Source organism: Petaurus breviceps, unplaced genomic scaffold (genome assembly GCF_028583685.1).
Source record: "Petaurus breviceps papuanus isolate PSGF00001 unplaced genomic scaffold, PetGlider_PUasm1.0 90865, whole genome shotgun sequence".
NCBI classification, from domain to species: Eukaryota; Metazoa; Chordata; class Mammalia; order Diprotodontia; family Petauridae; genus Petaurus; species Petaurus breviceps.
The window spans coordinates 5,406,114-5,419,270 of NW_027187367.1; the positions used below are offsets into that span (position 1 = coordinate 5,406,114).

Consider the following 13,157-nt stretch of genomic DNA (forward strand, 5'->3'; position numbering starts at 1 on the left):
GATCTTTATACCTGGGACTTTTAGAGGTCTCTCATTTCTAAGCTGGGAGTGTAACAAGGAATTCTGCTGCCTTTTCAGACACAGACAAACTCCGACTCAGGGGAGGAGAGACCCCATGCTCTGGACGAGTGGAGATCTGGCACAACGGCTCATGGGGGACAGTATGTGATGACTCCTGGGACCTAGCAGATGCTACTGTGGTTTGTCAGCAGCTGGGCTGTGGCTCTGCTCTGGCTGCCCTGGAATACTCTGCATTTGGTCCAGGTGTGCAGTGCAGAGGAAGGGAGTCCTCTCTGTGGGATTGCCCTGCAAGACCCTGGGGGCAAAATGACTGTAAGCATGAGGAGAATGCTGGTGTGAAGTACTCAGGTGAGTGTGAAGGACATCAGATGGGGCTGGGAGCTCTGAGATAGACATTGACTTGGACATGGGCTGAGAGTGTGCATCTAAATGGAGCTTCCACAGGTCTGTCCTCTGGTACCAGGGGAGGCTGTAATTTGATCCTGGGGTCATAGAATTTAGAACTGAAAGTAAAACTAATGGTCATCATTCTAAACTCTGCTTTGTGGAAGAGGAAATAGAAGTCTGGTGTGGTTATGTGACTGCCATAAGGTCACACAGACTAGCAAGTGTATCTTGCTGGGAAATATTTGAACAAAGGTCCTGTGACTCCCACACTCACAATCCCTCTTCTGTCCTCCAGCCGTCTCCCCAAGCTTGTGCTGGGGGGAAGGTGTGCCGAGGATTGGGGATCCTTCTGGAACTGTTTGAATAGTGTATCCTGGGCTGGTATTTAAATGACAGAGGCCTCAGGCAGAATCCAGAGCTAAAATGCCCGGCTTGGTCTCGACTCATACCTCCAATTGTTGTTTCTTTATGTCCAGGAAAGAGGACAGCACGACGTTATTAGGTCATTCAGTCATGTCTGACTCCGACTCTTCACGACTCCATGGACCATGGAGAGATGCTGAAGCAGTGTGCTCTTTCCTTTTCCAGTGTGTTCTCATTTTACAGATTAGAAACTGAAACAAATAAGGCTCACGTGACTTGCCCAGGGTCACACAGCTAGTGTCTGAGCCTCTGTTTGAACTCAGATCTTCCTTATCTTCCAGGCTCAGTGCTGTATCCATTGCACCTCCTAGTACCTCTTTGCTCTCAAAAAAGGTACAATGTTCAGCCCCCTCCCCCTCATCTCTAGCCCACATCTGAGTAGATCAAAACAAATCACTCACAGGAATTGACTAATTAGTGCTTACTATGTGCTAGGTACTATTGTAAATCCTGGCAATAGAAAAAAGGGCAAAAAGTTTTCTTATTTTCAAGCAGCTTTACAATATAATGGGGGAAACAGCATATAAATCACTAGAAATGTAGAAGGTTCATGCAAAGCAGAATGAAAGTCACCTAGAAAGGAAAGCTTATGCATCTGGAAAATCTGAAGAAAGATTTCTTTAGAAGACAGTGTTGAGGTGAGTCCTGAAGGAAGCTCAGCATGTCAAGATGTGGAAGAAGACTGAGCAGGTCATGTAAGGAGTGCCAGAAAGATAACATTCAGGTGCACAGAGGGAGTATCATGTGTGATGAACAGGGAATAGGCCTGTGTAGCTGAGAGGAGAGTGTGTGGAGAGGAGGAGTGTATAAGAATTATGGAAAGGTACAGTGAGACCAACTTGTGAAGAATTGTGAAGAACAGAGGAGTTCTATTGGACCCTGGAGGTAACAGGGAACTACAGGATTTTATTGAACATGGGCATCATGTGGGCAGCTCCGTGGTGCAGGCCTGGAGTCAGGAAGACTTATCTCTCTGAAGTTCATATCTGGTCTCAGACACTTTCTATCTGTGTGACCCTGTGCAAGTCACTGAATCCTGTTTGACTCAGTTCTTCAACTTTAAAATGAGTTAGAGAAGAAAATGGCAGAGTACTCCAGCATCTCTGCCAAGAAAACCTCACCTGGCATCACAGAGTCAGACATGACTGAACAATGATTTACCAGCGACAAAAATCATGTGACTAAATGTACATTCTAGACCAGAGGTGGGGAAGCTGTCGACTTGAGGTCACATGTGGCCTTCTAGTTCCTTGGCTTTGACCTTTTGACAGAGTTCAAGTTTTGCAAAATAAATCCTTTTCTTAAGGCATTTGTTCTATGAAGTCTGGATTTAGTCAAAGAGTCATGCTTGAGGACTTAGAGGGCCACATGTGGCCTTGAGGCCACAGGTTTCCCACCTGTGCTCTAGAAATATCACTTTAGCACCTGATTTAAGGATAGATTGGCATGGGGAGGAACAGTCAGAAGTCTTTGTAATAGTCCTGGAGATGGTGGGGTCCTGAACTAGAGTGAAGGCTGACCAGGTGTAGAGAAGGAGATATGTGGAGATGGGAATGACAAGATTTTCCAACTACTTGTACCTGTGGGGAAAGTGAGAGTGAGGGTTTAAGGATAACACCAAGATTGTGAGTCTGAGTGATTGGGAGGGTGGTAGTGTCTTCAACAGTAATAGGGAAGTTTGGAAAGGGGATGTGTTGTATGAGGAGGAGAATTAACAGGAGATAACGAGTGTATTTTTGGACACATTGAGTTTCAGATGTCTATGGGACAGGAGGAAGGTTATGAGAGATATGCATTCTCTATGGGAATCTTTCCTGTCTTGGAGAATTAACTGTGTTAGTTCATAGAATCTGCTGAGAAACTTGTGAGCTAGAGGTTGGGGTGCGGTGTAAGGGTACCTACACAACTCTCTGAGAGAATATGTGCCCCTTCCAGAAATATTCAATTATGGCCTCTGGATTTGGGATTTGCCTTCAGCACAGGTCCTCTGACTCCAATCGTTATGGCCTCCAAGTGTCTTGTTAAAGTTGAGCTGGATGAAGGGGCTCTAGGAGGTCTAGCCTTCCTAAGGTGTTTGGATGGAACATTTTGGGAGGATTTTCTCACAATAGATGTTTTAGAACAGGATCCAAAAGCCAGGCCCAAAATGACCTCTGATGATTCTTTAGGTGTTTTTTATCCTATATTCTTCCATTTGAGAAGACAGTCTTGCCATCTACCACAAAAGGTACAGTGCTCTGCCACTCCCTTACTCCCCTCCTACCATGTCTGGGTTCATTTGGCAGCAGAAACCTTCCCAGCCCCAAGGTTGACCTTGTGGGACTCTTTTATCTCTGAGGAGATTTGCTGTACCAGAATCCCGAGAAGCTGTGGAGAGGCTTGTGGGCTCGGGTATGCAGTTGGGTTTGGGGAGCGTCCACAGAATGTTCTTCAAGAATATATCACCGTCCTGTCAATTTCCAGTTTGGAGATCTGGATACTAGCCCCATAAGGAAGGATAGTCTTTCACTTCCCTTTCTTGGGCATCCAGGTCTATCCCACTCCCTCTACCATGCAGTTTTTTGGAGGGGTGTTCCGCAGTTCGAGGCTCTTCAGGTTGAGGGTGAGCCTCAGGTTTCCCTGCTCTCTCCATACTATCCTCAGTGAGCTGTTCTGGGGAGAGTTTGACAACTTCTTCCATAATGAAGAACTTTGTGATTCTTCTCCAAGGACCAGTCACTAAGTCGGATCCAACCTCTTTGAATTCTGGCATATCCTCTCTTCTTGGGATCTTCTGCCTCATTTTAGGGGCCCTTCTCTTCCTGGTCCTCATCCTCCTAGGGATTCAGATGCACAGAGGGAGAATCCAGCAACAAGGTGGGCAAGGTGGAGGGCACTGAATATCATGAGAAATTGTCTGCGTGTGTGTGTGTGTATGTGTGTGAATGAAGAGGGGCAATGATAGGGATAGCGATTTTGGACAAGGTGAAACAAAGTACTACAGAACTGGACATTACCTACGTTGTAATCATTTGGTGAGCCAGTTGGGGTTAAGTGACTTACCCAGGATCACACAGTTAGTAAGTGCCAAGTGTCTGATTCCAGATTTGAAATCATGTCCTCCTGACTCCTAGTGCAGTGCTCTATTCATTATGCCATCTGATAATCCCCCTAACGTGAGGTTCTTAATAGCACCTAACTCACAGGGTTATTGTGAGGTTCAACTGAGATAATATTTGTAAAGCACCTAGTATAGTAACTGGCACATTGTTGGTAGGTAATAAATGCTGCTTCTCCTCTTCTCCTTCATCTTTCTCTAACACCCAGAGTCAAGATGCTGGGTATAATTTTCTTGCTTTCAGATTATTTACCCCTTTTCCCAGTTTAGTCTTTGTTTCACAGTATTATTCTCCTCTAACCTTCTCTTACATTTGAGAACTTCAATGTTCATGTTGCTGTCTCTTCAAATATCCTCCATCCCTGAGTCATCAGCCTTTACTCAATCAGATGTTTCTGACTTGGATATCAACATTATCCTTGACTGTACCATTTTCATAATTTAAAAGAAAAATGATTTTTACATTGAAAAAATGATTTATTATGAACTTAATATTAAATATCAATTCAAATGTCTCTTCTCTAATCCATCCTCTCCCCAAAATAATCTTATTAAGGTCTGAACATGTAAAACAGTTTCATTGCCAGGAATCTGAAGCCCTCTGGAATCTGTCCTCCACCTACTTAACTGGCCTAATTTCCCTTCCTCTAAGGCTCCCTCCTGTAGGATCACTTCTGGCCGCATCATTCCTCCTACTCAGTAAATTCCAGGGTTTAATAAACTCTTTTTAACCTGTAAAATCCAATAAAGTTTTTTATTTGCCATTTCAATCTACTACATGATTAGAACCTTTCTGAGCAAATGAGCTGGGTCTCATATAAAATATAATTGTTCCAGATATGAGTAGGAATTGTTTCATTCTCTGTATTGGTATACTTAGTACCTAGCATAGTGTCTGGGGCACAATATGTACTTAATTAATATTTGTTAGATCATTGGTCTTTAATGCTTTTCCTGATCCTCTGAAACTGCTCATGTCCTCCTTCCCTTGTATTCATTTTAAATACATACATATAGATTATTAGCGCATTACATATCATTTAATATTACTATCAATATTATTGATTCAATCACACCATCTTCCACCCAATGTCCCATTTCCTCTTAAGTATCTCCAAGGTTTGTATCTCTGGGATTTGGTCTATTCATACTAATCATCCTTTTCTAAGTTCATGAAGGGACAGGATTTCTGCCTTATTCAATGGTAGTTTGAATGCTTGCACATGACAAAGCTAGATGTTACCATGAATAGAGTGGAGAATCATTATAATATCTCCTGAAGTAGCTGAAGTTGGTACAGTTCCCCCATAGAGCAACCTTCAGCAGGGAGAAAGTGCATGGCAATGACGTCATCAGAAGACCCAGGAAGTCCTGCAGTGACAGGGCTTATGAATTGCTTTTACATGCCTGTGTCCTGGTCATGGATGCTCTTTAGAAAGAGGTCCTTATAAAGATCTTCTCTGGCTACATGTATTCCTTCATGTGTGTTACCTGTGCATGGCCACACTTCCCACACACAATTTGTGCATTTGTGGGAAAATATGCCCCAGGTTTATGGAGGACATGTTCATAGCTACTTTTATTACTATTCATTAAATGCTTTTGTGTTTTGAACTGGTCACATCCCTTGGTCGTTTGGAAAAACAGTAAACACATTCATGAGGCTTATTGTATATTATTTTGAGTACCTGAATCCTTGGGTAGTTAATTTGAGGGCCATATGAGTGACAAGAACATGTTCCAGGTACTAATGTGGCAGTTGAATGAGCAATCTCTGAAGTTTCTTCCAGTTATAAAATTCTGTGATTCTTCAAAGCTTATACACTCGACAGTCTCACAGAGCAGTTATTATGTGGTTTTAATCACAGAAAATTATAGATTTCTTAACATCCTGCTTACTTTGTCACAGCTGCTTGTCAGTTATTAGATGACTTGGATATCTGTGGAGAGATCAGCTGAGTGCTCCAGAATTCTCTACCTTGCTCGAAACCTTGGCAATGGTCTAGAAAATAAGGCTAATTGTGATCTATATGGAGTGAAGGTGAGAAAGAGAAGGGCATAGAAGCAGGAAAGAGGTATTTTCTTTATTTTGATTTGTTACCAGTAATAATGGAGAGCTGTTCGAGGTTTTTTTTTTTGCTTCTGTTTTCTCTGACAAAGAGAATAATCTATGGATAGGAAAGGACAGAAAGAACTCATTGGAAAAAACCCTGATGTTGGGAAAGATTGAAGGCAAAAGTAAAAGGGGATGGCAAAGGATGAGATGGACAGACAGTGTCATGGAAGCAATGAACATGAGCTTGGACAGACTTTGGGAGATAGTGGAGGATAGAAGGACCTGCTCTGCTGTGGTCCATGGGGTCACAAACAGTCATACATAATGAAAAACAACAACAACAGCAAAGGGAAGGAGAGAACAAAAGGATTAAGAGAGAGATAATGGCCATCATACATACATACATACATACATACATGCGTGTGTTTGTGTGTGTATTTACATTTCTATCTATATGTCAATGTATGGGGCAGCTAAGTGGTGTATAGAATGCTGCATCTGAACTTAGGAAGACTCACCTTCCTGAATTCAAATCTGGTCTCAGACACTTACTAGCTGTGTGACCCTGGGCAAATCACTTTACCTTGCTTACCTCAGTTCAACATCTGTAAAACGAGGAGGAAAAGAATATGGAAAACCAATGTATCATCTTTGCCAAAAAATCCCAAATGAAATCATGAAGAGTCAGTCATGAATGAACAACATCACCAACAACATATTAATATATTCTATGCTATAATATATTAGATCATGTGTTTATTCGTATATGACATAGGCACAACAACTATATATAGGCATCAAAGGATATAATATGCAAAACAATTTACAAAATTTGAAAGGTTATAGAAACATTTTATTTTTGTTACTTTTCCTATTATTATTATATTATCTGAGAATCATGTGGGAGAGGGGAGCTGAAGGAGAATAACGTGCAAACCTTGAAAGGGAGGCTGGAGACAGGGTATGAAGGGCTGTAAGAGCCAAAGAGAGGAGATTGCATTTTGTCCTGAATATACTGGAGTCTCTCAAACAGGGGAATAACATAGCTGGAATTGTGGTTCCTTCCTCTGGTTCTTCTTAATATACAATGCCAATCACTACCACTCCATACCCATTTGTTCAGCTAGATGGCAGAAAGATAGTAAAATCGATAGTGTGTGGAGACTGAAATGGAGAAAACCTCACTTATCAATCATTTACTAGCTGTGTGACTATGGACAAGTCACTTAACTTCTTTCTGTCTTAGTTCTTCATCTATAAAATGTTAACAATAATGGCACCTATCTCCCAGGAGTGTTATGAGGATAAAATGAGATAATATTTGTAAAAGATTTTGAAAATCTTGTGGCACTATATATAATTGCCATTATGTAGATGATATTATTATACTATATGATGATTTATAATAATAAAAGAATATGATATTATTATTATTATTTCCACTTCTCAATAAGTCTACCAATCCTGAACCATATATCATTTATTGGACACATCTTAATCCCATAACATCTTAGTGCTAAGCCTGAGGTCAAACTTACCTCCTTGCATTAGGACTTCTGGTCGATCTTGCTTGTTCCCAAAACATGGGGCATTTGTATATAGACAGGCTTTAATTTGGAGAATTCTTTTGTTTTTATAAATGTTTATTCATTTACTTAAAATTCTCATTTCTTCTCATACATATTTATACATAGTATTTTATAACCTCACTGAAAATTCATTGAAAATTTATCATACTTATTTTTCCTTATTTTGGCCACTTGACAAGATGTGGCAAAAGATAACATATGTGGAGTAAGTATGAGAGGAGTTCAGGATGATACCAAGGATGCTAGCCTGGGTGACTAAGATTGTGGTGCCTTTAATAGTAGCCAGAAGTCTCAGTCTCTTAGGGTCTGTCTCATTTTATGTTTAGAACTAGATTGATTCTTAAAGGTCTCCTAAGCAAGCCCCTCATTTCACAGAAGAGAAATTAACGCTCTCTGTCAGAGGTATACTAACTTGCCCTAAGGAGTTGGACAGAGTTTCTTTGAATCCAAACCCAGTGCCCTTTCTTGTGAAAGTGTCTCCTCAAGTGTCTTGGCAACAATTTTCTCTTCACTTGGACTCTCCTATTTAAAAAAATATTATTTTTTGTTTATTTTTAGTTTAGAACATTCATTTCAGCAAGATTTTGAGTTACAAATTTTCTCTCCGTCTTTCCCCTATCCACCACCCCAAAACAGGAATCCCACTGAATACCCCCTTCCCCAATCTGCTCTCTTCTGATATCCTCCCCATTTCCCCTCTGACTTTCTAGTAGGGCAAGATGGATCTCCATATCCCAGTGCCTGTATATCTCATTCAATAATAATCTTATTATTACAGGTAAATAATAATAATAACAAAACATTTGATTTGAAAACTTTGAATTCCAGATTCTTTCCCTTCTTCCCTTGTCACCCACCCTTACTGGGAAGATAAGCAATTGAATACAGGTTGTACATTTGTAGTTACACAAAACATTTCCATAGTGGATATATTGTGAAAGACTTATTATATTTCCCTCCATTCTATCCTGCCCGTCTTGGTTCTATTTTCTGCTTTGACCTTGTCCCTTTTGAAAAGTGCGTGCTTCTAACTACCCCGCCCCCTCCTCCCCCCCCACATGATCTGATCTCCCATCTATATCCTTCCTCTTATCCCCTTTGCCCCTACTTTCCTGTAGGGTAAGATACCCAATTTAGTGTGTATGTTATTCCCTCCTTAAACCAAATTCAATGAGAGTAAGGTTGACCCATTCTCTTTTGCCTTCCTGTTCTTCCCCTCCATTACAACAGTTTCCCTTGCCTCTTTTATAAGAGATCATTTACCCTATTCTGTCTCTCCCCATCTCCTCTCATTATATTCCTCTCTCACCTCTTAATTTTATTTTTTAGATATCATCCCTTCCTTTTCAACTGATCCTGTGCCCTCTGTCTATGTATACATGTACATATATGTACACACATATGTATCCATACACACATACCCTCCTATATAAACATATATGTTTGTACGCACATATATATATACCCTTCAACTATCCTCATACTGAGAAATGTTTCATAAGTTACAATTATTTTTTCCACATAGGAATGTAAATACTTCAACTTTGATAAGTTCCTTATGATTTCTTTTCCCTGTTTACCTTCTCATGCTTCTCTTGCTTCTTGTATCTGAATGTCAAATTTTCTGTTCAACTCTGGTTTTTTCATCAAGAATGCTTGAAAGTCCTCTATTCCACTGAATGACCATATTTTCCCCTGAAACATGATACTCAGTTTTGCTGGGTAGGTGATTCTTGGTTTTAATCCCAACTCCTTTGCCCTCTGGAATATCATATTCCAAGCCCTTCGATCCCTCAGTGTAGAAGCTGCCAGATCCTGTTTTATCCTGATTGTGTTTCCACAATATTCAAATTGTTTCATCTGGCTGCTTGTAATATTTTCTCCTTGATCTGGGAATTCTGGAACCTGGCTATAATATTCCTAGGAGTTTTCTTTTTGGTATCTTCTTCAGGAGGTAATTGGTGGATTCTTTCAACCTCTATTTTTCCCTCTGGTTCTAAAACATGAGGGCAATTTTCCTTGAGAATTTCTTGAAGGATGATGTCTAGGTTCTTTTTTGATCATGGCTTTCAGGTAGTCCAATAATTTTTAAATTATCTCTCCTGGATCTATTTTCCAGGTCAGTGTTTTTTCCAGTGAGATATGTGAAACATTGCCTTCTATTTTTTATTTGTTTGGATCTGTTTAATAGTATCTTGATTTCTCATAAAGTCATTAGCTTCTGTTTGCTCCAATCTAATTCTGAAGGAATTATTCTCTTCAGTGACCTTTTTTTGGGTTTTTTCTTTTTGGAGAGAGGAAGGCAGGGCAATTGGGGTTAAGTGACTTGCCCAAGGTCACATGGCTAGTTTTTGTGTTAAGTGTCAGAGGCTGGATTTGAACTCAGGTCCTCCTGACTGCAGAGCTGATGCTCTATTCACTGTGCCACCTAGTCACCCCAAGAAAGATTCTTGTCCTTCATTTTTTTATTTTTGAAGGGGAGCAAAGTAGGGCAATTGGGTTTAAGTGACTTGCCCAAGGTCATACAGCTATTTTTTTGTTTGTGTTAAGTGTACAGTGAACTTTTGAAGGTCCTTTTCTATCTGGCAAATTTGGCTTTTTAAGGAATTCTTCTCCTCATTGGCTTTTTAGGCCTCTTTTGCCATTTGAGTTAGTCTGTTTTTTAAGGTGTTATTTTCTTCAGTCAGGTTGTTGACTCTCTTTTCATGATTTTCTTGCATCATTTTCATTTCTCTTCCCAATTTTTCCTCTCCTTCTTTTACTTGATTTTCAAAATCCTTCTTGAGCTCCTCCATGGCCTGTAGCAGTTCATATTTTTCTTGGAAGCTTTCGATGCAGGAGTTCTGACTTCATTGTCTTCCTCTTGTTCCTTGCTTTGATCCTTTTTGTCCCCAAAAAGGAATCTAAGATTTGACTGCTCTGCTTGCTTTGCTTGCTCATGTTGGCAGTCAATTACTTGACTTTTGGTCTCTTTGCCACAGTAGAACTCTACTTCCAGAGAAGAGAGCTTTGTCCCAAATTGCTGGGGTTTTTGCAGCTGCCAGAGCCATTAGTTGGGTGACCTCTATGCGGTCCCCAAAAGCTCTGGCCCACTGGCCACATATCCCAGGACCTCTATCCAAGACAGTGATCCAGAGCCAAGCAGGTCAAAGCAAGAGTGATTATCCTATTTATAGTCTCTTAGACCCCCCACAATCTGCAGGCCAAGAGCTCTGGAAGTGGCCATGCAGCGGTGGCTGCACAGCTGTTGCCTTTGGAGGCCGTGTGTGACAGTAGCAGCAGCATAAACCCTTCTGAGACCTTGCTAACCAGGGATGGCAAAATTATTGGACAGCTTGTGAGAAGGCGATTATAGAAGACCTCTGTGCTGTCACTTGGCACAGGACTGGACACTGTTTAGCACTTCCATTGTCCATTAATCATTTCTGGGATATAGTTCCAATGCCAACAGTAACCCTAGTGCTTGTAATCACAAAAGAGTAAAGGTTTTTCCTGAGGAAGAACTAGAGTGCAGACCACGAGAAGATTGACCATGTTTCTCTGTTGATCACACCATCTTGGAAGGACAAAAACCTCAAAAATTCCCAGAGTTTGCTGTGAAAAAAATCAGCACCAAAAACCCTGAAGTTTGGGACAAAACATCATATTGGATAGAAGTTCAACAAGAATTCCCAAAACATTTAAAGAAAGAGATAAAAAATGAGAAAATTTACTATAAAAAATTAAATAAGACTGGTAGAGGGAAGATTGGGAAAAGAAATTAGAGCAATACAAAAAAACTATGAAAAGACAATTAACAGCTTGGTAAAAGAAACAAAAGATATTGAAGAAAACAACACCTTAAAAACAGAATTGGGCAAATAGTAAAAGAGGTACAAAACCTCATCAGAGAAGAGAACTCCTTATAAAAAATTTTGCAAGCAATAAGAAACAGGTATAAAATTTCTCAGATGAAAATAACCTCTTAAAAAGCAGAATTGACTGAATGCAAAAAGAGGTACAACACACTGATGAAAATATTTCCTTAAAAATTAGAATTGGGAAATGTAGAGTAATGACTCCCTGAGAAATCAAGAAACAATAAAACAAAGCCAAAAGAATGAAAAAGTAGAAGAAAATATGAAATATCTCATTGGAAAAATTATTTATTTAGAAAATAGATCCCCTTCAACATCCATTATTGCCACTGGTATTTGATATTGTACTAGAAATGCTTGCTATACCAATAAGACAAGAAAAACAAATTGAAGGAGGAAAAACGGGAACAGTATTACTTTTTGCAGATAATATGATGGCATACTTAGAGAAACCTACAGAATCCATTAAAAACTTTTTGAAACAATGAACAACTTTAACAAATTTTCAGGATATAAAATAAACCCACCTAAATCATCAGAATTTCTATATATGACCAACAAAAGCCAGGTAGGAGAGATAGAAAGAGAAATTCCACTGAAAATAACTGTAGACAATAGAAAATACTTGGGAGTCTACCTTCCAGGGGTTACATGGATACAATTAAAAATATTAATTAATTAAATTAAAAGTTAATTAATAATTAAAAATTATAAAAATTAATTAATTAATTAAAAAAATTAAAAAAATACCTTTCACACAAAGAGAGATCTAGACAATCAGAGAAATATTGATTGCTCATGGGTAGGTTAAGTTAATAAAATAAAAATGATAACTTTGCCTAAAATAATTTATTTATTCAATGCCATGTCAATCAAATTACTGAAGGATTATTTTAGATGGCTAGAAAAAAATCATCAAGTTCATCTAGAAGAGAAAAAAATGGTAAAGAATATGAAGCAATAAAGGAAAAACTGTGAAAGAAGGCAACCTAGTGATACCAGATTTCAAAATATTTTACAAAGTGGTAATCAATCAAAGAATCTAACTGAATAAGAAATGGAGTAGAGGATCAGTGGAGTAGATAAGGTAAATTACCATAGTAATTTAGCATTTGATAAAGCAAAGACCCAAGCTTTTGGTGCAAGAATCCACTATCTGACAAAAATGGCAGGGAAAACTGGAAAGCAGTTTGAGAAAAACTAGGCATAGATCAACTTTTTACACCATCAACCAAAAGAAGGTCAAAATGTGTGCATGTTTTAGACATAATGATTGATGTCATAAGCATATCAGGGGAACATGGCAAAAATTATCTGTCAGATCTATGGATAAGGGAAGATAGTTTTTGATCAAACAAGAGATAGAAAAAAATTTTTGACCAACTGAGATAAAGAGAATCCCAAGAAGTGAAGTCTACGATTTTGTTTACATTATATTAAAAGATTTTGCACAAACAAAATTAAATGTAGTAAAAATTAGAAAGAATACAAGAAACTGGAAAAAAATTTCTCTGATGAAGTCTTCATTTTTCAAATATAAAGGAAATGGAGTCAAACTTATACAAATAGACACTCCTCAACTGATAAATGGTCAAAAGATATGCAAACTAAAACAACTCTAAGTTACTACCACCTTATACTTATCAGATTGGCTAACATGACAGAAAAGGATGATGATAAATACTGGAGGAGATGTGGCAAAACAGGTGCACTAATGAACTGTTGGT

The 13,157-nt window shown here is 39.1% G+C and overlaps 1 protein-coding gene across 1 annotated transcript in view; it reads left to right on the forward strand.

Annotated features, from left to right (window-relative positions):
* Nucleotides 1–13,157, forward strand: part of LOC138150210 (antigen WC1.1-like) — a gene marked incomplete at its 5' end in the record, with an annotated part of 66,206 nt that overhangs the window by 14,003 nt on the left and 39,046 nt on the right. The window contains 1 exon segment of the mRNA XM_069073652.1: nt 79–369. Coding sequence (XP_068929753.1) covers nt 79–369 — 291 coding nt within the window.